At 39.1% G+C, this 20,764-nt stretch overlaps 1 protein-coding gene and 1 long non-coding RNA gene across 2 annotated transcripts; one reads left to right on the top strand and one right to left on the bottom strand.

Annotated features, from left to right (window-relative positions):
- Positions 1-5,852: 5,852 nt before the first annotated feature.
- Positions 5,853-10,815, top strand: LOC106941303 (V-set and transmembrane domain-containing protein 2-like protein). The gene is made up of 3 exons (XM_015024278.1): positions 5,853-6,060; positions 7,066-7,110; positions 9,031-10,815. The coding sequence occupies exons 1-3, from the start codon at positions 5,893-5,895 to the stop codon at positions 9,463-9,465; spliced, it is 648 nt and encodes a 215-aa protein (XP_014879764.1). The 5' UTR covers positions 5,853-5,892; the 3' UTR covers positions 9,466-10,815.
- Positions 10,816-14,332: 3,517 nt separating this feature from the next.
- Positions 14,333-18,254, bottom strand: LOC106941304 (uncharacterized). The gene is made up of 2 exons (XR_001423323.1): positions 15,668-18,254; positions 14,333-14,798 (listed from the first exon to the last, which is right to left on the bottom strand). It is a non-coding gene; the product is annotated as an uncharacterized LOC106941304 (long non-coding RNA).
- Positions 18,255-20,764: the final 2,510 nt, after the last annotated feature.

Genomic DNA, 20,764 nt, shown 5'->3' with positions numbered 1-20,764 from the left:
AACACCTAACTGGTTTCAGAGCCTTCCACTGGTTACTTTGGGACGGTGATAATGCTTCAGAGCAACCAATGACTGCAGCCATTTCACAGCTTCAGCTTCGACTCTGTGACTGTTAGGTTTGGCTGTTAATAGGAGACACTCAGGGGAGGTAGAGCAGAGTGAAACAGGAAGGGAAGCCATGGATAACTGAATAAAACAGACTGTAATAATGTGTGTACATTCCTCAAGCAGAGCTCATCTATACTGTTAGAATAAATCTGTGAAACAGTACGGAATGCAAAACTGAGTTGTTCTTTCAACAAACAGAGGCCAGTTTTGGTCTGTTTACATCAGCCAATGATTAATTGAAATTAATTGGTGATTATTTCAATAATAATAAGCATCCCTGCATAATAATCAGTCATGATTTTTATAAAATCCTGGATGACAAACATCTCTTACAAAGCTTTGCACAAATATTCACACCCCTGGAACATTCTTGATGTTTTTCACATTTTATTCACATTGAATGGTTGAAAGAGGTTAATGTCAGACCTACAGGCCAACAGTTTAGGTGCTTGTTTTGGAATGGCCCAGTCAAAGTCCACTGAGAATCTGTGGTAAAACCTGAAAATTGCTGTCCATCATTATATTCTGTATCACTTACAGCTGTACATAAATCGATCTTTCATCATTTTTAATTGTAAAAAGATTTTAACAGCGTGACATTTTTTTTCTTCCAGTTCACAAATATAACTGACTTTTTGTTCATTTATCTATGAGTCATGATAGATAGACTCATGATGACCAACAAAATGTTACCTGTTGATTGTGTTGCGTTCCTCACAGCCCTGTGGTAGAAAAATAATATAATTGTTTGGTATCATTTCAGAGGTTCTGCATCTCACCCAGCAGTTTCTGTCTCAGCTTTGAATATTCTCCACCAGTGCTGGAGGCATTGTTTCTCTGTAATGTCAAATCAATAGCTGGTGTGTTTCAGGTGTCACAAATGAAAAATACAAGCAGATTTGATCAATGTACAGGGTGGGATGACCATAGGCTTGTTCTGTTCTTGTAATACAAGACAGATCCATAATGCAGACTCACAGGGTGACATTAGTCCATGAATCAAGAGGAAAATCAGCACTCTGTTGGCACAGGATTGACACATTACAATGACTGAGAATCAAAGGGTCAAAGGTTAAAAAACCGTCAAAACTGCCAAGAATGTCACGCTGGAGTTGTTTAATAATTAAAAACACAATTAGTGTGTCACTCTTCTCTCCAAACGGATCAGGAGATGACAGGATAGAAACATGATAAGAACCGTCTGATAAGAATGAAACATTTTGACAGCTAATAAACGAGGCAAAGCTTTCCATCAGGAATAGGTTGAGTTTAATGTGTTCAGTGTAAATGTTAGGCAGGGATGTGTTTGACTGAAAGGAAAGGTATTTTATTTGGTCATATTTAAATGGAAGTTTTTTAAAGTACCTTTTGGTACCAGTACAGGGCTTTGGATAAAACTGACTATAAAATGCACTGGATTAGATCAGATTTTGCACTGATTACAGTTTTCTGGCCAATCACCAATATTTAAAAAGCCTATTCTGTTTTTAATGCAGATACCAATTCTTTTTGTCTGAAATGTTGCTTAGTATAGCAACAAAGTTGCTAAGCTGGTAACAGTGGTTTGATTATTATTGCTCATACAAGTAAAAGGGCTCAGTGACTGATTTTCAGACCTAGATTTATTTTTAGTTTAACTATTAGATTGGATCCATCACTAAATATGAGCTTTTATCGTTGTGGATATTAAGTCCAGTTCATCTCTAAATGCACATTTAAGAACATATAAACTGGACCAAGATGCAGGTTGAGCCAATCAATAGATAAAATTGATTGGAGAAAATAAAAACTATTAAAATTCACCAAAGAAAGTGAAATTCCAGTTCAATAAAAAAATTCTAACAAATTTGTTTTTCAACACAAATAAAATCAAATAGCAATGAAGTTATATGGGTAGTCATTAGTGATTTTTATTTTTCTCTTTTTTGACAGCAGTGTAACCAGCAGACACACTTCACCAAACTAAAATGATCTCTTTTTTTATTTATCAAGGATTACAACATTTTTTGTGATCAAATGGTTTTATTTTAGTTGTTTTACATCCACAACATGTACATTACAGTATAGTTACAATAGGTGGGATACAACATAGAAATAGAAAAGGCAGTGTGGCCTCCCCAACCTCCCAACCCTCAACCCCATGGCGACCCCCTACCCTGATCTCAAAGTGATAACAAATATGGAAGTGGACAGTTGCGAAGATTAAATCATCACTTACATTTACATATTGAAAGGATTACATAGAATTATGTTGCACTCTTTCGCTAACCAAAGAATAAGCTGCATCCCATGGGCTGATTGTTTTTTGACTGGCCGAGTGCATCCTGGCCACTGACCTCTCCATCATAACGATATCTAGGAAGGAGTTGGCCCATTGTTGCCAAGCCAGTAAGTGTGGTGGTTGCCATCGTAGAGCCAACATCCTCTTAGCTGCAGTGAGGCCCATAGCATGCGCTTTTGTTGCGAGGAAAGTTCTAAAGTGGAATCGTCATTAAGTAGAAACAAAGATGGTGATAATTGAATGTTAGCTTTAAGCAAATCACTCAACATAGTGGAAGTTTGTCTCCAGAAAGCAGCCACACTGGGACAAGCCCAATACATGTGCATAAAAGAGCCTGGAGTCTTAAGTGTACATAAGTCACAAGTAGGAGATGTGATCATTTTCATAGCATGACGTTTCCTGGGTGTTCAGTACATCCTATGGATAAATTTAAAGTGAATAAGCCGATGGTCAGAGTTTTTGGATGTGTTGTGGAGGTTCTCCCATACTGTATCCCAGCAGATTTCTACATCTCCCATAAAGGAAAGATCTCCCCCCCATGTATTTTCTACAGGGAGCCTGGCACGAGGGTCTGAAATAAATGTATATAATTTAGAAACAATGCCACGTGTCTGACCCCGCGACAAGAAGTTCTTGTAAGGGATGGGTTGGGAGAGGCACACCCCATGACACACCGCACGCTTTCATGGCCGATCGGAGTTGTAAATAAAAGAAGAACCTGAAAAGTAGAACCTGGTAAATTATACGCAGTTTGTAGGTCACTAAAAGAACGCAGGCCATCATTGTTCATAAGGTCTTTGAGGACATTGACACCCTTATCTCTCCACCTATGGAAGGAGAATGGTTTGTTTCCAATGAGGATAGAAAAGTCATTAAATAAAGGAGAGTGCTTATGCCATTTCAGGTTGGTGTTTGTGAGATTCAGCACTGAATGACGAAGAAGACTAAGAAGAGAAGAAATTATGGGTCCTAACTTGATTTAGCCTCGTTAGGAGGTATCTTAGAATATATCAAGTTCTCCAGCCTGTATGGTTTGGATAGATTTTCTTCAATTGGTTTCCAAGAAACAGAGACCTCAGGATTCAATCCCCAAGCGTTTTATCTCGTTGAAGTGTTCTCAATTTCAAATGAGGTTTCTTCCCATTCCAAATAAATTTAGATATGAGAGAGTGCAGCTTGTCCCAGTAACCTCTTGGCAGTGCAAGAGGAATCACTGAGGAGTCAAAGTTAACTCACGGAAGTACATCCATTTTGATTACAGACACGAGGGCTTGAAGAGAATTTGGGAGTTTTGACCAGCGCTGTAAATCTTTCTCAATAAGGTTAAATGAAAGATTACAACATTTTTATTGCTTTGATGTCATCTCAAGAGTTTAGTAGACACTTTAGTGAATCTTTAACATTTTACGATCAGTTTAGTTAAAGGGAGAAACGGACAGCACCCAGGACGGCTCCTTGAGGAACTCCACATGTGCAGCTGAAGAATGTCAAAATAGCTGAAATTAAAATCCTTTTTCTGTCTGCTGTGACCCAAACAGAACTTTTTTTCATGTTTTCTTGAAGATGTGAAAGGAAATGTTTTGATCTGGTCTTAGTTGTGAAGTTTATTCCTGACTCAGCAGTTTAAAAGAAGCCCATTGGAAACTTTGACAGCTCTGGAATATTCAAGAGTCAGAGAAAAAATGTTACATGTACATTGAAGTTGGCCATTGTGTTTTAAAAGCTGGCACTCACTTTTGATCTTTTCCATATAAGATGGTAAGACAGTGGGTAACCTTTTGTTTTAAAACTTGCTTAACAAGAATCCCTACAGCTCAGGGACAGTTAACATTTCCATGAGGGTCTGCTAGTTGCATTCCTGCCAATCAGACGTGGAGTGTGGCCCAGGTCCTCTGAGAGATTTGACATTTGATGCTGGACTTGATGCCCTTTCTTCACTCCTCAGGGTGAGGAACCGCTAGAGTCTGAAAGGGTAGCCTGAAAATCTTCACTCAAGTCATTCTCCGTTTTATTTCTAATATTTTTGTGACATTTAATCTAAGATCAGGATATCTCACATAGAAACCTTCTTTGTGATCATATTTGCTATCATATATGCTAAACTCTTTTAGTTGTAAAATAAATTCAGATATCTTTAAAGCTTCTTCATAGTTCACTTGGCTGCACTCCAGTTTCCACTTTGCAAAAGAAAAATCCAAGTATCAATTAGGACAATAGTGTTGGTGCATGAAGGACACATTCATTTAGTTAACGATAACTAAATGTTCAATAATTAGTCTCAGGAGTTTAGTGCTGTTTAACTGCTTCACACTGCAAGTATCATATAATTGGATTTATCATTTCTAGTAATTCTTTTATTTAATAACCATACATGCATCAGTGAAACATGTGAGTGTCTCAGGTCTGGTTTATCATGGTTAATGTGTTTTTTCATTATCTTCTGTCCAGTTGGGCCTCTACACTCAGAAACCGTTTAGTAAATAATGCTTTGGTTCTAATGGCTGGAGGAAAATAACAGCCTTCATATTTTAGTGTGAAGTCACTGCAGATGCACTTAAAACTTACACACAACTTTTACACTTAACAAATTCATTAAAAGACTGATAGGCATATTTTTTATGTTAGTAAATATGTTATTAATCTTTGCTGAAAATGTGTTCGGTTTCTAATCAAAGATTCCTTTCAAATTAAAACTGATCAAATTTAAACATTTCAACTGACACTTTTATATGTTATCATGAATTTAAAAAGTGTAAAAGTGGTGCTGCATTACTTTATTAGATACATTTGCATAGGTTTATTTTACACATTTGGACTATAATTAATTTGTTTCTCCTTTAATCTGTACCTTTGTATGTTCTGCAACATTTTAGGGCTGTAATATTTTTTTATCAAGAATTTGTGAAACTATTCCTATATTAATAATAAAAGGCTTGCTTTACATGGGCCATTGCAGCATAATGTGTAAGGATAGTAAGATAAAAAAAATGGTTTAACATGAGTTAAAACTTTTAGCTGAAAAATCATTTCAAAGAGCTTTACATCATAAAAACATCATATAGTCACTAATTATGAAACAAGCAATAAACATTACATTTTGTCAAATGCCATCATGAAAATCTTGAATACACATCAGATATATTGATCAATATATTGAGTAATGTTCCAGTTACTAGGAACTAAAGGCAACTCAGTGTTTCAGCTGTTATGCAGTTTTCTGAGAGTTTGTTCCAGATTTGTGGTGTATAGAAGCTGGAGATCTGATTGGTCTGAAGGTTGATATGGCAACAAGAGGTCATACCACTGGTTGTTCAGGTTGTTCTTTTTATATGAGAAGTTGGTTTTATTATAGAGTTCAATTTAGATAAAATCAATAACAAAGATATGCATTTATATTTTACTTACCTTGGTTAGTCGGCCTAACCTCAACCCACTAAGGTTCTCCTTCCTCTCTGGACTGAATCCACTCATAATGACACTGTCTGCTCTCTGTGTTCCCAGCCATGTTTACTGAGGTTCCCCATGACATGACTGCCCAGAGAGGCCAGGACGTGGAGATGGCCTGTTCCTTCAGAGGAGCAGGAACGCCGTCCTACTCGCTGGAGATCCAGTGGTGGTACATCAGGAACCACCTGGAGTGGACGGACCAACAGCCCTGGACGACTAATGAGGTACAAAAACTCTGACTGATTTGTGCACTTCACTGCAAAAACACAACACCAAGCAATTTTGGTCTAATTTCTAGTTCAAATGGCTAAGCATGGTTAAAATAAGACAAAACTAACTCATAAGTAACTTTTCAACAAGATACAGGAATTTTTCCTCAATACTGAAAAAGCATGAAGTAAATACATATCAGGATGATTATCTATTGGCTGATTACTTCACTGATAACATGAGAAAAATGTCAGTGAATGGCAGCAGCTAAAAGTCTCAGTTCGCACCACATTACGGATCCATTCAAGTTTTAAATGTATTACAGTAAAGTACCATTCAAGACCTTATTCCACACTGAGTTTTGTTTTTTTATGTTTTTTGGTACCTTTCAGTCACAGAGTCAAACTTTTAACATAACAATAGAAATAATCTCTATTAAAAAAAAGTCACAGATTTTTGTTGGACATTACCTTTGTCCTGTCGGGTCCTGTCAGACTCCAGGCTCAAACGCAGACACTCAAGACAAAAGGAAGTGCATGTTACATTTTAAAAGCCTGCTGAGTTTCAAACCAGGACAATAAAACTAATCTTTAATAAATATAATCACAGGAAACTGGATAAACAGCTCAGCGCAGCTGTTTATCCAGTCGCAACGTGCTACTTAAGTTTCATATATTTTAATAGTTTATCTATTGAGCAAGCAGAAAGGTTCATGTTACATTATATTTTATAAATATGTCCACGGTTATTAATATAAACATAAGCACAGCATAATCTGACAGGCTCAGGCACACAATCTGTTGACTAAAAATGATTTCAGCTCAGTGTAATGTTATGATGAAGGGCTTGTCAGTGGAGTCTCCGTATGTTTGGAAAATGATAGGTTTCAGAAAGTAACCACAGAATTGTCCAACTAAACAGGAGGTTCACTCCTTCAGTTGTTAATATTGACATCAAATGTCTGTAATCAGTTAAAATTTAAACCTGTTGATTCTTTGACATTCTTCTGTTTTTCTAAGGTGTCTCCTGAGGAGGAAACGCCGAAGGATGCTACAAAGATCAGTGTGAGTCAGAGCGCTTCCTGAGCAGGTCATGGTGTCTGTCTTTGTGTTACACAGTGTGTGTTTTTCAGTTCTATGCGGCTCACAGTGCAGCCAATGCTCCAGATCACACACTGACACTCACCGTCTCATCCTGACGGTGAGTGTCAGGATGAGACCAGAGTGTTGGGATCGCTGCTGCTCAACGGTGGCTCAGAGTCCTTCTGAGGCGTCCAGATTCTAAGAACCCTCCTTACCTTAATGGGCACAATGAAGCATCGCAGTGACAAACACTGACAGGAAGAGGCCACAAAGGAGGGAAAAGTCCAGAGAGCCTCATTATGTCGAAAAAATGTCGAGCAAAACCTGGAAATTACTTCAACAGATTGATTTAATATTCAGCAAATTATTATTACATTTACTTTATGATGACAAAACTCAAGCTAAAGATTTTACTGACTTGCAATAAATTGTCAATTAATGGTTTATTAGATTACAATCAGTTTGAATCAATTAACTAATAATGTCCACTTAGCCCTTTTTTTAGTTTTGTATTTTGGCTGCTGCTGGTCATCCTCAGTTGATACAGAAATGAAGATGGCGGGGCCATACCAGAACAGGAAAGAGAAGCGATCCAAACAGAGTCTGGTTTGGGATGCAACATGCTACTTAAGTTTCATATATTTTAATAGTCTATTTATCTATTGAGCAAGCAGAAAGGTTCATGTTACATTATATTTTATAAATATGTTCAAGTTTAATAATATGAGATAACAATTTTCAGTTTACTCAGTATTTAATATAGCCCACACAATATAAGGTTAGGGTTTAATGCTATTTCAAAATTCAGCATAAAATAAACTTAACCCATATATGTTATGGAACGACAGATGTACCTTTTCATGTGAATGAAAACTCAGGTTCTTAAGAAAATGGCTGCTTATCAATGAATCATTAGTTGATCAATAAGATTGATTAACTTTAAATTAACTCATTTATCAATAACTTGCATCCCAAAATTTTGAATGGATTTAAAATTAGAGCTTCATAAGTGAAGAAAATATTCTGATATAATTTTCAGAAGAATTCACAAACATAAAGATGAATTCTCTCTCCTTCCCCAGACAGACAAGCTGATGCGCTGCTGTAACGGAAGCACCAGCCTCTGTATGTGTGTGTGTAAGTGTGTGTGTTGTGTAGATGGAGTCAAACACTGCAGGCCACGTCGCTGTGAAAGTATTCGTCATGAGTTCTCGTTCAACGTATAAGACAGTATAAGTAAAGACACAAACATGTTTACAAACACAGGGACCGCTGCTGAACACACACACACACACGCACACACACACACACACACAATAGAACAGAACAGAGGTATGTGATAAATGGGAGTCATATTTCTGATGTCCCACAGACTCATCCTCTCTGAGTGGAACTCAGGGAAAAAGACGCTGTGGAGTGTTTTCACTATCTGTGGAGGATTTCAGCCCCAAAGCCATCCTGAAGCTTTTATGTTGAACCATATTTGTTTTTATCTTCTGATATTACATAAATATATTCTATAAAGAATGAAGAGAAAAGATGTGAAACATAGGCTAACATCCATGAGAAAGATCTGCTGAGTAATCAATATCCAACATAAATGATCAGAGGAAGGAAAGTTTCTGTTTCTGTTTGTGGGGAAAAGTTTGGAGCGTCTGAATGTCCAAACATGAAACGGTTCAAATCCCGACACGAAAACATGATTCTTAATAGATACTAGATTAAAATTCTTATTATCAAATTACTACATGTAAAAAAAAAAAAGAGCTCCTCTGTCTTCTCCCAGTGCTAACATAATAAAATAACAATGCTACTACTAATGAAGAAAAACTGAAAATAATAAAGTAATAATATTAGTAAATCGAACAGCATCATTATAAACTCTTCCTCTGTCGTTGCCAGGTTGTGAAGGTCGTGGGAAGCAACATCTCCCACAAGCTCCGCCTCTCCCGGGTCAAAACGTCAGATGAAGGCACCTATGAATGCCGCGTGATCGACTTCAGTGACGAGGCCGGGGCCCGCCACCACCGTGTCAGAGCCTACCTGCAGGTGGTGCCAGAGAGCGCCGCCGCCGGCCCCGAGCGCGACGCCAACTTCGAGGCCGGGGACGACGCCAAGGCGGGGACAGCGTTCGTCGATGCAGAGCCGCACGGCGGTGGCCATCACCAGAACCACGGGCCCCACCTGGAGCACGGCAAGCGGCCCCAGGCGGGCCCCCACCACGGCCACAGCCACGGCGGCGACGGGCCGCAGCACAACGCTGCCAGGGAGCTGAAGAGGAGCGGCGCCGACAATAACCACAGTGACTGCTCCAACGAGCCGAGCTGCGCTCTGTGAAGCCAGAGGTCACAGAACCAGATGTTTGGTCACAGAAAGCAGCTTCCCTCTCACACTGAAGAAACCCAGAATCCATAGAAACGTTTAATATGGCTGTAAAGAGCGCAGGGAGTGAACTGTGAGGGGGGAGCAGTTTTGTGGTTTTTATTTATGTTGATGCTGTGCAGAAGTTTAGATGAACTGGTTCCTGGGGTAGATCTAGGCAGCTTTACTGTTTCTGATCTCAGCATCCACAACTAGATAACCTACTAAAAAAGAAAAGACTTTAGTCTGTCTATTAACCAGTAAATAATATGTTGCTTGAACTCCAGATCCTGTAAAAGACATGATCACACCTTCCACTGCCTTACTGTCACTCCATTCACCCAGACAAACAGGAAGTGGAATATTTTCTCACTGGTTCAATTCCAAGTGCTTTTGTTCACAAAGTCCAACATATAAAACCTGCTGATTTCTTTCTGGTCTCGGCTTCAGCTCTTGAGTTGATATTTTACTGTGTTTGTGTTCATGGATGTTGATGATGTAGACGTTGCACAGACTCATTAGTAATGAACTTTCTGTCTGATCCAGGGACAGATCCTGAATAGTTCACAGAGAATGGGGAGATTTCAATAAATATTAATAATAAAACATTATAGATGGTATTTCCCCAACAATCGCTTTACAGTTCAGAAAGTAGAAATTTTCCTCCCCACCTTCTGCTGCAGGTCCAAACAAATGAATCTGTTTTATGTGTTTTTTTAAGTCAGGAAAGAATGAAACCTTAGACACTAAATTAATCAAATTAAATATGCTTCTAATTATTGACTGTAAATGTATAACCAGACTGTGATCTCACTTAATGTATAACCCTGCAAAAGGCATCTCTTGAAATTATTATATTTGTCACATTGTAACCACAAATTTAAATGCATTTTATTTTATTTGGTATTTTATATCAAACACAAAGTGCAAACAAATCCTACATAGTTTTCAGTTTTTTTTGTTGTTGTTGGAAAATCTTAAAAAGTATAGTGTTCATTTTTAAAGGAAATGCACTGCACAAAGATAAAATCTTATCAAGTATTTTTAATCTAGTTTACATTATTTCTTTCATCCTATCTGCAGTTTTGCACTACTTTGTGTTGGTTTATCACATAAAACCCTGTAAATCATGAAGTTTGTGGCTAAAACCAGAAAAAAATGTGGGAAACTGTAAGGCTTTTGCACAGCAGCGTCATTTTATGGGGTAAATAATTTCTCTCCCAGCTTGGTTCTCTCACCCAGTGCTCATTGATAGTATGAAAAAAAGCCTCAATCCTCTACAAGCCTCTAATCCACTCTGTACATAAAACTGTATATTTCAAAAAACAAAGTAAGTGCATGTTTAGTAATTTTCTTAAAAAAAATCTTTTTCAATCAACATACACAAAGGCATTTTTGTCACTATGAGTTTTATTTGTCTTTTTTGTAAAGGACTCAGTGTCTGATTTTATTCCTTTATTTATTGAAGTCTTGTCAGTTTGACATTTTTAAAAGCCATCTTTGTTGCATTCCTGCTCTCCTAAAGTGCTGTACAGACAGAAGAATGATGTTTTCTTCATAGCTGCTCAGAAAGGAGTTTTCCTCCCTGACGTATCTTAGTACTCTCACTGTTTCTGAAGCTTCTGGATGTGAAGCGCTGGCAAGCACAGACTGCTGCAACTCTGCTGTAGTCTCAGAAAAACAATGCTTACTTGGAAATATTTCATTCTGATGGATCTACTAAAGCTGCAGTATGGACCTTTTATTAAAAAATGTTGTTTTTTTCTATATATATATATATATATATATATATATATATATATATATATATATATTTTTTTTTACATACTGTATTTGTTGAAACTGTCAGTGTCGTGTCTAGGGTTGCCACGTTTCAGAAATCAAAATAAGGGACGCCCACTAATGCACGTCATCCTAGCCTCATAGCGGGGGGTGGGGTGCGCTTCGACTAGGGTTACCAAGTGACCAGTCCCCATATATTTAAAGACCGGGGGGGGAGTGGGGGGGCACGGTGGTGGCAGCGTGTCGGTTGGTCTGTGTTACCCAAAAAGCAGTTGGGCACAATATCGCAACACCAACACCGTGAGTCAAACAATGACTGGGGCAGGTATATATAAACTATATACCTTATATGGGACCTCTTATTTATTATTACACATCCACATTTGTAGAGTACGGAACAAACAGCGTCCCGTTTCGGTTCAATACGGGACGGTTCCGTATTTTAAGGGACGGGTGGCAACCATAGTCGTGAGAGATAACTTGTGAAAAACTTGAGTTTATCTTTTCCTGCATAAATACAGTTAGTACGGCAGATAAACAGTTTTTTTTGGGATGATGTTATTTCTCTGCCATTAGCACATTAGGCAGCGTGTACTCAAGCATGATTGACAGCGCTAAGCCCCTCCTCCTGACTGATTGGAGCACTGCATATCTGCAGACAGTCATAGTAACTGGATTACCTGTGTCATATTACACTGTCAGGACATAGTAACTGTGTTTCCATTATAAATGCGAACAAAACTTTGTCAATATTCAACTAAAGTTGAAGAAACCCTATTCCAAAATTACGTTGTTTCCATTAAATAAGAAGCGCAATTAAAATTACGCGATAAGTCACTAACAATGTGCTGTGCCATCATCTTCCCACCACTTCCTGTTTTCTTCTTTGTCATTTCCACCTGTAGTAAAACACGGTTGTTGAAGTGGGAAAAAAAAAGTCTTTCCATTGCAGATTTACAAAATCCAGCCAGAAAACCACTTCATGCTAGCTCAAAATCTGATCAAAAATATGTTTGTGAAAATTGGAATTACAAAAGTAAATTCCCTAAATAGAAACAATTATATGGTCAATGAAAATATGTTTTTTAACAAATATGTAAAAAAACATATTTGTATAAAAGTTACCTACTGCAGCTTTGAGGCGCAGGGTGTTAATGTGCTAGAAAACCCCTTGGGCAATGAAAAAGAGAAATATACAAAAACACTAAACCTGTTTCTGCTTTTTAAAATCTTCTTTTTCTCTCCAATTCCACAAGCAGTCTTACCTCTGCTGTATCGACTGAAAGCAACAGCAGCAGTCCTGCTCCTGAGGGCAGCCGCTGTGTTTGCAGACAGAACACCAAACGGTGATTTAACGAACCACCTTTTGGTTTTCAAACTTTGGTTTGATGTTTCATCAAAAAAACAAAAATGGATCTCTGTTTAGGACGGGAGTTAACATGTACATTTCTTCTCAAATGTTTGGTCTCACACTAAGTGTATGCCTTTATCAAATGAAATAAATTGTACATGAAACCAGAATAAATTGGCTCTGGTTATTTACGTGAAAAAGCGACTGACCCTCGTGAACTGTAGCTAAGTGGTTCTAATCAAGACTTTTTTCCCCTCTCTCTTCATCACCTCTGGTTTTGCTTTCAGCTCTCTGCATGTGTCTGTCTGCGCACATTAAGAAGAAACGGCGTTAAGCTGTTGACTGTGTGTAATGGGGGCTGCCAAGCACGTCCCTCCCTCTGCAGCTGATGACTAATGGTGCTACTGTCAGCAATGGCAGCAGGATAAATAGCAACAGCACAGGAGGAGATAAAGAGGCGCCTTGCCGCGCTCGCTAGCATTAAAGCCGGGGCCAGCTAAATACAAAACATGTGACCATCTTGTCCCCAACACACACACACACACGCATGCATCAGACGCTGCACATGTACATTGATTACAGAGGTGGGAGGAAGGCAGCTTTCAGGGCTCACCTGACTGAGGGGCTGTGATAACAGAGGTGACTTCCTGTTTTCTTCATTTACACATGACTCTTTGACCCATGTTGGATTTCAGCATCATGATGTTCACGTTACACAATGTTGTCCTGAACAGGACAGAGCTCAGCCGTTCTCTGTGTTCAGCTGAAGGAAAAATGCCTTTTGTACCAAAAACCAGCAGCTGGAAATAATTTCAGTACAGCACTGAGAACAGCCAACATCTTCAACAGTCACCTATATCTGCTGGCCATAAGTTAATACTTCTATATTAAAAAAAGCTTTGGTAACACTTTATTTGAAGGGGGTTGAATAAGACTGACATGACACTGTCATAAACATGACATAACACCTGTCATGAACATGAATAAGCCTTCATGAATATTTATGACTGTTGTCATAAATAATCATGAATAATAATATAAATCATTACTGTTTAAACTTTACATTTAATAACATAAAGTTACCTAATTTTTAAAGTGAAATCAGTAATTATTTTATAACAAATTTATATCAGTAATGATTTCTTGGTTAATGACAAGTTGTCATAAAGACATTTTGAATAATGTCAACTTTGTATTAAAAGTGTCATTATTTACCGAATGACGCTTTATGACAACAGTCATAAATATTCATGAAATCTTATTCATGTTCATGACAGGTGTTATGTCATGTTTATGATGGTGTCATGACAGTCTTATTCACACCCCGTAAAATAAAGTGTTACCAAAGCTTTTTTTTTAGACATGTCTTATGAAATGCACATTTTTGGTGAAAGTGGATTTAGTTTTTTTTTTCATTAATCAAAATTAAGGCATTTAAAAAAAATTAATTCCAAATACGAGTTAACTTTTTCATGACATTCTGACTTACTGAAAAACTCAAACACAAGCACAGATTTATCAAATTTAAGAGAAATCAGAATCAGTATAAGCAAATGTATTTTCCTTATTGACTTGGATATGTAGAAAATACAAAATAATCCTGATAGATTTGACATGTTAAATTGAGGTAAATATAGAACTTTAACTAGGATTTATAATAAGATGCATACCTGAAATATAAATCTCTACACCAAGAAACAGACCCACAGCTTCAATTGTATGTGGTTGAATTGTTAATTTATTCAAAACAAGCAGGACGATTCAGTCAGTTCTTTCAGCAATAAAGAAATGATGTGAAAACAAACATTTTATTTCCGTCTGTCAGACAGATGAAAGATCAGACCTCTGAGGGAGTGGAAAGAGCGGCCAGCTTTGTTCCTGGTTTGGACGTTAGCGTAGAAGCTATGGTGTTTTTATTTAACTCGCATATAAAAACATATCAGGTTCTTTTTTTCCCCAGTTCGTTGAATGTTTGTGGTCTGAGTCGGAGGCGAACTCCTCCCTCAGCAGTTTCAGCACGTTGTCTGAGTACTCGTCTCTGGGCCGGCCCGTCAGGCCCAGCTGCAGGGGTCGGAGGTCAGGGTGGGGGGGCGACATGAAGGACGAAGGGCAGTGGATCTGGTTCAGCGTAAACCAGAAGCTGTCCGGATCCAGCTGGATTAAGTGACGGAAAACACTGTGAAGGAGAGATAGAGCCGTTCTGTTTAATGTGGCGCCACCACATTAAATTGATTCTGCAGCTCACATGAGACAAACAGTTGTTTCATAACCACTGTTTAACTGATGGGATCAGTTAGGTCACAAAATGCTTCATATCTCCTCAGTTTTTTATAGAACTGTAGAAAACAGACAGTAACGACTAAAAATGATTTATTTTTGTTTCATGTTCATGAAATAAAAGTTAAAAGAAAAGAAATATGTGTTGCATTTCTGCGAACATGAGAGTTTCAAAACAGAAATAAATGCACAAATGAGAAAAAGTACCATTTAACATCAATAAAATCTGGTGGAGATCTCACAGAGACAAAATAAAGGTTTTAATTTAACTAAAATAATGGTGTAGATTTAATTTAATTGACTGAAAACAGCTCAGCTATTTCAGTTTCATCAAGATACTTATGTAGGCTGGTCACAATAACAGATTTTGCTGGATGGTAAATTGTCCCGGAAATCTCATAGATGATGATGTTGCTTACAGACAATTTTTAAGTATTATAGTGGTAATGTTTGAAGAACACATCCATACACAGATCCTTAAACTTTAAATTCTAGCAAACATTTAACACTGGAACTGGAAGACATCCTAAATGTCCAAAATAAATAAACAAAACAACAGAAACAACAAATAAAATGAATTATGAAGTTTCTGTAAATGAAATTGTCCTTCAGAAAATGATGTGGTCAGACAATGTATGACCTTTATTATAAACACCATTAAGTCATCAGATTTTAACTTTGAAAGTATTGTTCTATTTGGTACTTTTATTTTGACATATTTTCCTCAGGAATGACTTCCTCCACTTCCCTCCTCCACTCAGGTCTCACCTCAGACAGGCCTCCTGCAGCCTGATTGGCTGTCTGCAGCTCAGGTAGGGCAGACAGGCTTCAGAGACGACATCAAGGTCCGCCTCGCCTGCAAACCAAACACAGACACCATTTATACCAACATGGGAACACCAAACAGAACATCCCAATCACGACGCCTGTAAAGGTTTTCCAAAGCTCTGATCAAACCGCTCCGTTCCCAGAGTGTTGGTGAAACATGGCAGGAGGATAAAAACGTAGCTCCAGTCTGGACTTTACCTTTGCTCACGAAAAACCGCTGAGGTGGTGGACGGAAAATCTCCCTCAGGCTGGATTTCACACATCCACCCTTCCACATTTAAGGAAAAGTGTCCGTTTCTCCTCTTTCTCCATCTTCATTTCTTCTTCTTTACAGTCAGATACACCTGCCTCCAATCCCTTATCTGTCATTCCACCGTATTTGTCATAATGTTGCCAGCTTCTGCTCTCTCTCTCTCTCTCTCTACTTGACTTTCTCTCCACTCTTTCCCCCTCCATTTATCCCTCTATCTCTCCCTTTCCTTTTCCATCCTTCCCAGAAGACATTTACCAATTCCCTAAGCTGCAAACTGGGCTGCCTTTCAAGCCTCATTTCAAAACATGTCTGTCTCCTTCTCTGCTTACTCTGCTTACCAATTCAGCCCACACTTGGCTGGCACATGCCTACTCGATGTGAGTCAAGAATAAAAGCAGCAGCGCACATTTCAGAGTTAAATGGGATTATTTAGCAACCGCTTTTATCCCCTTTCTTCTCTCCCTTTTGCACTCAGCCTGTAGTCTTCCATTGAATCAAGGAGCAGAGGGTGAGCAGCACTAAAAAAGGCTGGCTGCTGTTAGATGGTGAGGAAATGCAGCTGAAAGTTGAGCCGGGTTGGAATGTATCATTGGCTTCAGTCAATCAGTGGTTCTGTCTTTCCCTCGCTGTGACTAAGGCTTGGTAATTGGCTTGCTGCGAGTGTCCCAGAGGTAAGCGGCAGCCAAATCGGTATTCACACGAGTGAGGCTGCAGCCGTTGACTGTTTCTCTTCTGCTCTTTCACATTCTCTTCATCTTTGACACCAAATCTCTTCCCTTCTGACAGAACAGGGGAACAAAATTAAGTTCTAGGCAGGAAAGCCAAGCAGGAGAAGCATGGCCCTTTCTATCCTCAGGCTGATAAGACAGATGTTTACATGGTTCCAGTTAAATGAGGTTTACAACACTCTCCAATGGGTGTGTAAGAGCTAGAGGCTGAGTTTCCATCGTAAGGCTCTGGAGCATACCGCCTTTTATTTAACTTGATGAAATGAAGTTCAAGCGCTTAAACTTAAACTTGAACTTGCGCTTAAACAAGTTCAAGAACCTTTCTGTTCCGCCCATCGCTGCGTCATGCTCACCTCCTACTTAAGCGCTGGACCTCATTCGGCACGTCCAATTATCAATCAAGCTCTGCATATAAGGATCCACACCCAAGCCGTCAGCCGCTTTCCAGCTGTGTTCAACCCACCACCTCCCCTTCTCCACCCGCATCCTTCGGCTCTTCAGGACGTCACCCGTTCCCGACCTCCTCCACCAGTGTCGGGCCCCTGGGGGAGAGCATCCCTAATCAGCTTCCGGGATCTTCACCCGAGTTCACAGCAAATCATATGGAGGAATTAAAAGGTGCTAAATTCATGAAATATATAAATAAAGAAACGATACACAAACTCCATTCTCTCCGGCTCATAGACAAACAGGAAGACATTTAATGCACATCTGCGGATTCACACATTACATTTTCATCGTCTCATTTTCATCGTCTCAGAATCCAAAATGTCTTGTCTCTTACTTCTGACATCAAGTTTTTATACAGTTCCAGCTCTACTGTTGTGTATTGGGAATCTTTGACCAATGGCATTACTGGACCTCGCTTGCGTAGCACTTCTGGCTCCGTCTTACACTGGATGTGTGTTGGAAGTTCCGAGAATTAGGGGTCGACCTCCTGGAAGTTAAATCTGCTCCATCAGAAGAACTATTAGTCAATTGTTAGTTCTTTATCTGTCCAAACAAAGATTCTTTCCCAGTCCTGGCCGACTTCTTCGCACGCAAGCAGGAAAGGACGTTTGCCAGAATTTTCTTGCACAACAACTTAACCTTTCTCTCTTTGGTGATTGCTTATTCCACATCTCTCCATTCTGAGTTCCTTTCTGACTTCTAGGTCAGATTGACCCAGTACATTTCTTTTCAGTCAAAACATATCTTAATGTGAATCAACCAACAACATGCCTTTTAGTATAATTATATTCTTCTACAATCACAGCTCAAATCATCTGCTGGGGCCCAAGCACCAAAGAACTATTATTCATTCCCGTCATAAAACCTTTTAACCGTTCTTTCTTTTGTCCGTCCGAGTATTTCCAGATTGAAATGAACCGAGGTTCTGGGAACCCCACTACATTTACTAATTGATGTTCTCAGTGATCAGAGTCACTAGCTACAACTAAAACTAGTGATCAGTCAGGCCCAAATCAAGGAGTAGCAATCAGACTTAAATATTCAGAGACATATAAAGACTGTTACAAAGTCAGTCTTCTAACACCTGAACAGCTTTCCAGGATTAAAGGACGAATGTCAGAGCAAGATCAAGAAAAACTGAATCACTGAACAGCTTAGAAACATAATACATTAAAGATCTGCTGCTGTTGTATTAATCTTTCAGACCAATTAGGACTTCTGCTCTGAATCAGAACCAGAACCAGAACCAAACATGGAGAAGCAGCATTCAGTTTCTATGCACCACAAATCTGGAACAAACTTCCAGAAAACTGAAACACAGCTGAAACACTGAGTTCTACAAACCCAGCTGGTTAGAAAGGCCTTTGATTAACAGTAAGTGGAACATTGATCAATATATTTCATTAGTGTATTTGCTTGATGATTTTGATGATGGTATTTGACAAAATGTAATGCTTATTGCTTGTTTCATAATTAGTAACTGTATGTTTTTTGGTGTAAAACACTTTGAGCTGCCTTGTGGCTGAAATGTGTTGTAATACAAATCAACTTGACCTTTAACCCTACAATAAAGGTAAAGGTAGGTAGTTTCTGCAATACAGTAACAATGTTCATCAACTATTAATGATATTTAACACTGTGTATGACTGGTTTATGTGGATACAAGATGTCTGTCAAGTAGCATTACATTTTACACCTGAGGCAACCATATTGGATTTCTGGGTCAGAATTTGGGGCAACTGGTGGACCCACTTAATGGATTAATATAGATGAAGCCTGTATGTCAATAAATATGAGTTCATCCATCCATCCGTCCATTTAACAATTTCAGTTTAACGGTTTACATCCATATAATGTTTTCCTTCCAGTGAACATTTTCAATGTTTGTTTTTCTGTCCTTACTTCTCTGTTTTCTCCATATTTCTGTTTTGATTGCTTTCATGCAGCTGCCAACACCACATTTTCAAAACAGTTAACACACAGGCCTAAGCAGTGGCCCGCATGGTCAAAGTGACACATTTTGTTTGCGGACGTGTTAACCATATCAAAACCTGTAAAATTTGAAATGAAAGCAAATATTGCCTTCGACAACCAGCTCTGCTTCACTGCTGTTGGGATGTTTCATCTCCAAACTGAATGAATCGTGTTTCAAAGCTAAACAGGACCCGATAGCTAGCATGGGCTTCAAACAGCAGCCTATCAGAACAAAGACAGGGCATGTTGATGAACCATCTTATTGATTGTAGGAGAAATATGAGATTCAAAGAAGCTGAATGGCAGAGGATATTTTGGGATCAGTGGAATACAGTTCAGAAAAGGCTCATAAGACAATGTTATGAGGCAAAAGGGAAAAAATGAGGCTATATTAGAAAACACTTCATTTGTTCAGAACAAAAATCAGAGGGAAAAATCTACAATTTAAATAAAACAAATTTGATTTCCACTGCAGACCTCATCACTGTTAAATCTAATACCGGCTGACCAGACAACGCTGACACTCTGTGACGCTGTGTCACAGGCTGCTAACTCCTCATCTGTCAGTGATGGGTTTCAGACAGAGGGTGCGACACTCCTAATATCACCATCACCCTTTTCACCTCTCCGCTGCAAAGCAGAGCAGGCCAGAAAATCCACACTCAGCTTCAAACCTCCATTCTCTCTAAACAGTCGAAAATCTGCAGAGCCTTTAAAAATAGCCCGTCCCTTTAAACATTTCCACATTGCACAAAGTCACAACCACAAACTTTCCAGGGATTTATATGAAGAAGTTCTGGATGATTGTGACTGAAAATGTTTTATGCAACTCATTTCTTTGAATTGTGATGATTGTGGCTTACAGCTTAAAGAAATCTACAGTTCAGTATTTCAGAAAATGTGTAATATTTCAGAATGTCAAACTTAATCAGCTAAGACTGGAAACGATTGTCCACACTGCCAAAGATACCACAAGCTGGTCCAATGACCATGGTGTTGATGTTCTTGATTGGCCAGCAAACTACCAAACTCTCCTGACCTTGACCCAGTTGAAAATCCCTGGGTTGCTGTCAACAGGAAGACAAGAAGCACCAGACCCAACAAGGCAGCTGACCTGTAGGCAGTCTGGGTTTCCACCACACCCAGGGTTTCCTCCAGTGTATTGTAAGCCTGGCAGCCCGCGATGCTTTACTAGCCCCACCGCCAGGCTAAGCGATGCTTGTCTATGTTTTTAGACAAGCATTTAACCTTTGTGCGTGCGAGGACTGAGGCAAACGTAGAGGACTGTGGAAAATGATACATGTTTTACGTGTGTGGGGTCGGTTGGACCCCATTTCTGGACACAAGGGTTAAAGCCGGCAGCGCGTGGACCAATCACACAGCTGGCGCCTCTGCGCTTTGCCTCGCGCGCTGCCACTGCTTTACCTCAGCGGGATCGCGCGCGCCTCCTTTCACTCAAACTTCATCACATCAATGTAAATATCCATACAGGCTGACCTGTATGGATATTTACATCGACTTACTGTGAGGAATTATGTCTCTTTGGAGAAATGAAGGTAAGAGTTTAAAACCCGCTGCGTTAGCTCTGGTTGCGCAGCTCAATGTGAACCGCAGGAATAAGTTGTAGGGAAT

Source organism: Poecilia latipinna, unplaced genomic scaffold (genome assembly GCF_001443285.1).
Source record: "Poecilia latipinna isolate Pla-1442-1.1 unplaced genomic scaffold, P_latipinna-1.0 Scaffold3597, whole genome shotgun sequence".
Taxonomy (NCBI): Eukaryota; Metazoa; Chordata; class Actinopteri; order Cyprinodontiformes; family Poeciliidae; genus Poecilia; species Poecilia latipinna.
Note: the sequence above shows the minus strand (reverse complement) of the source record. Positions and strands in the feature narration are given on the sequence as shown.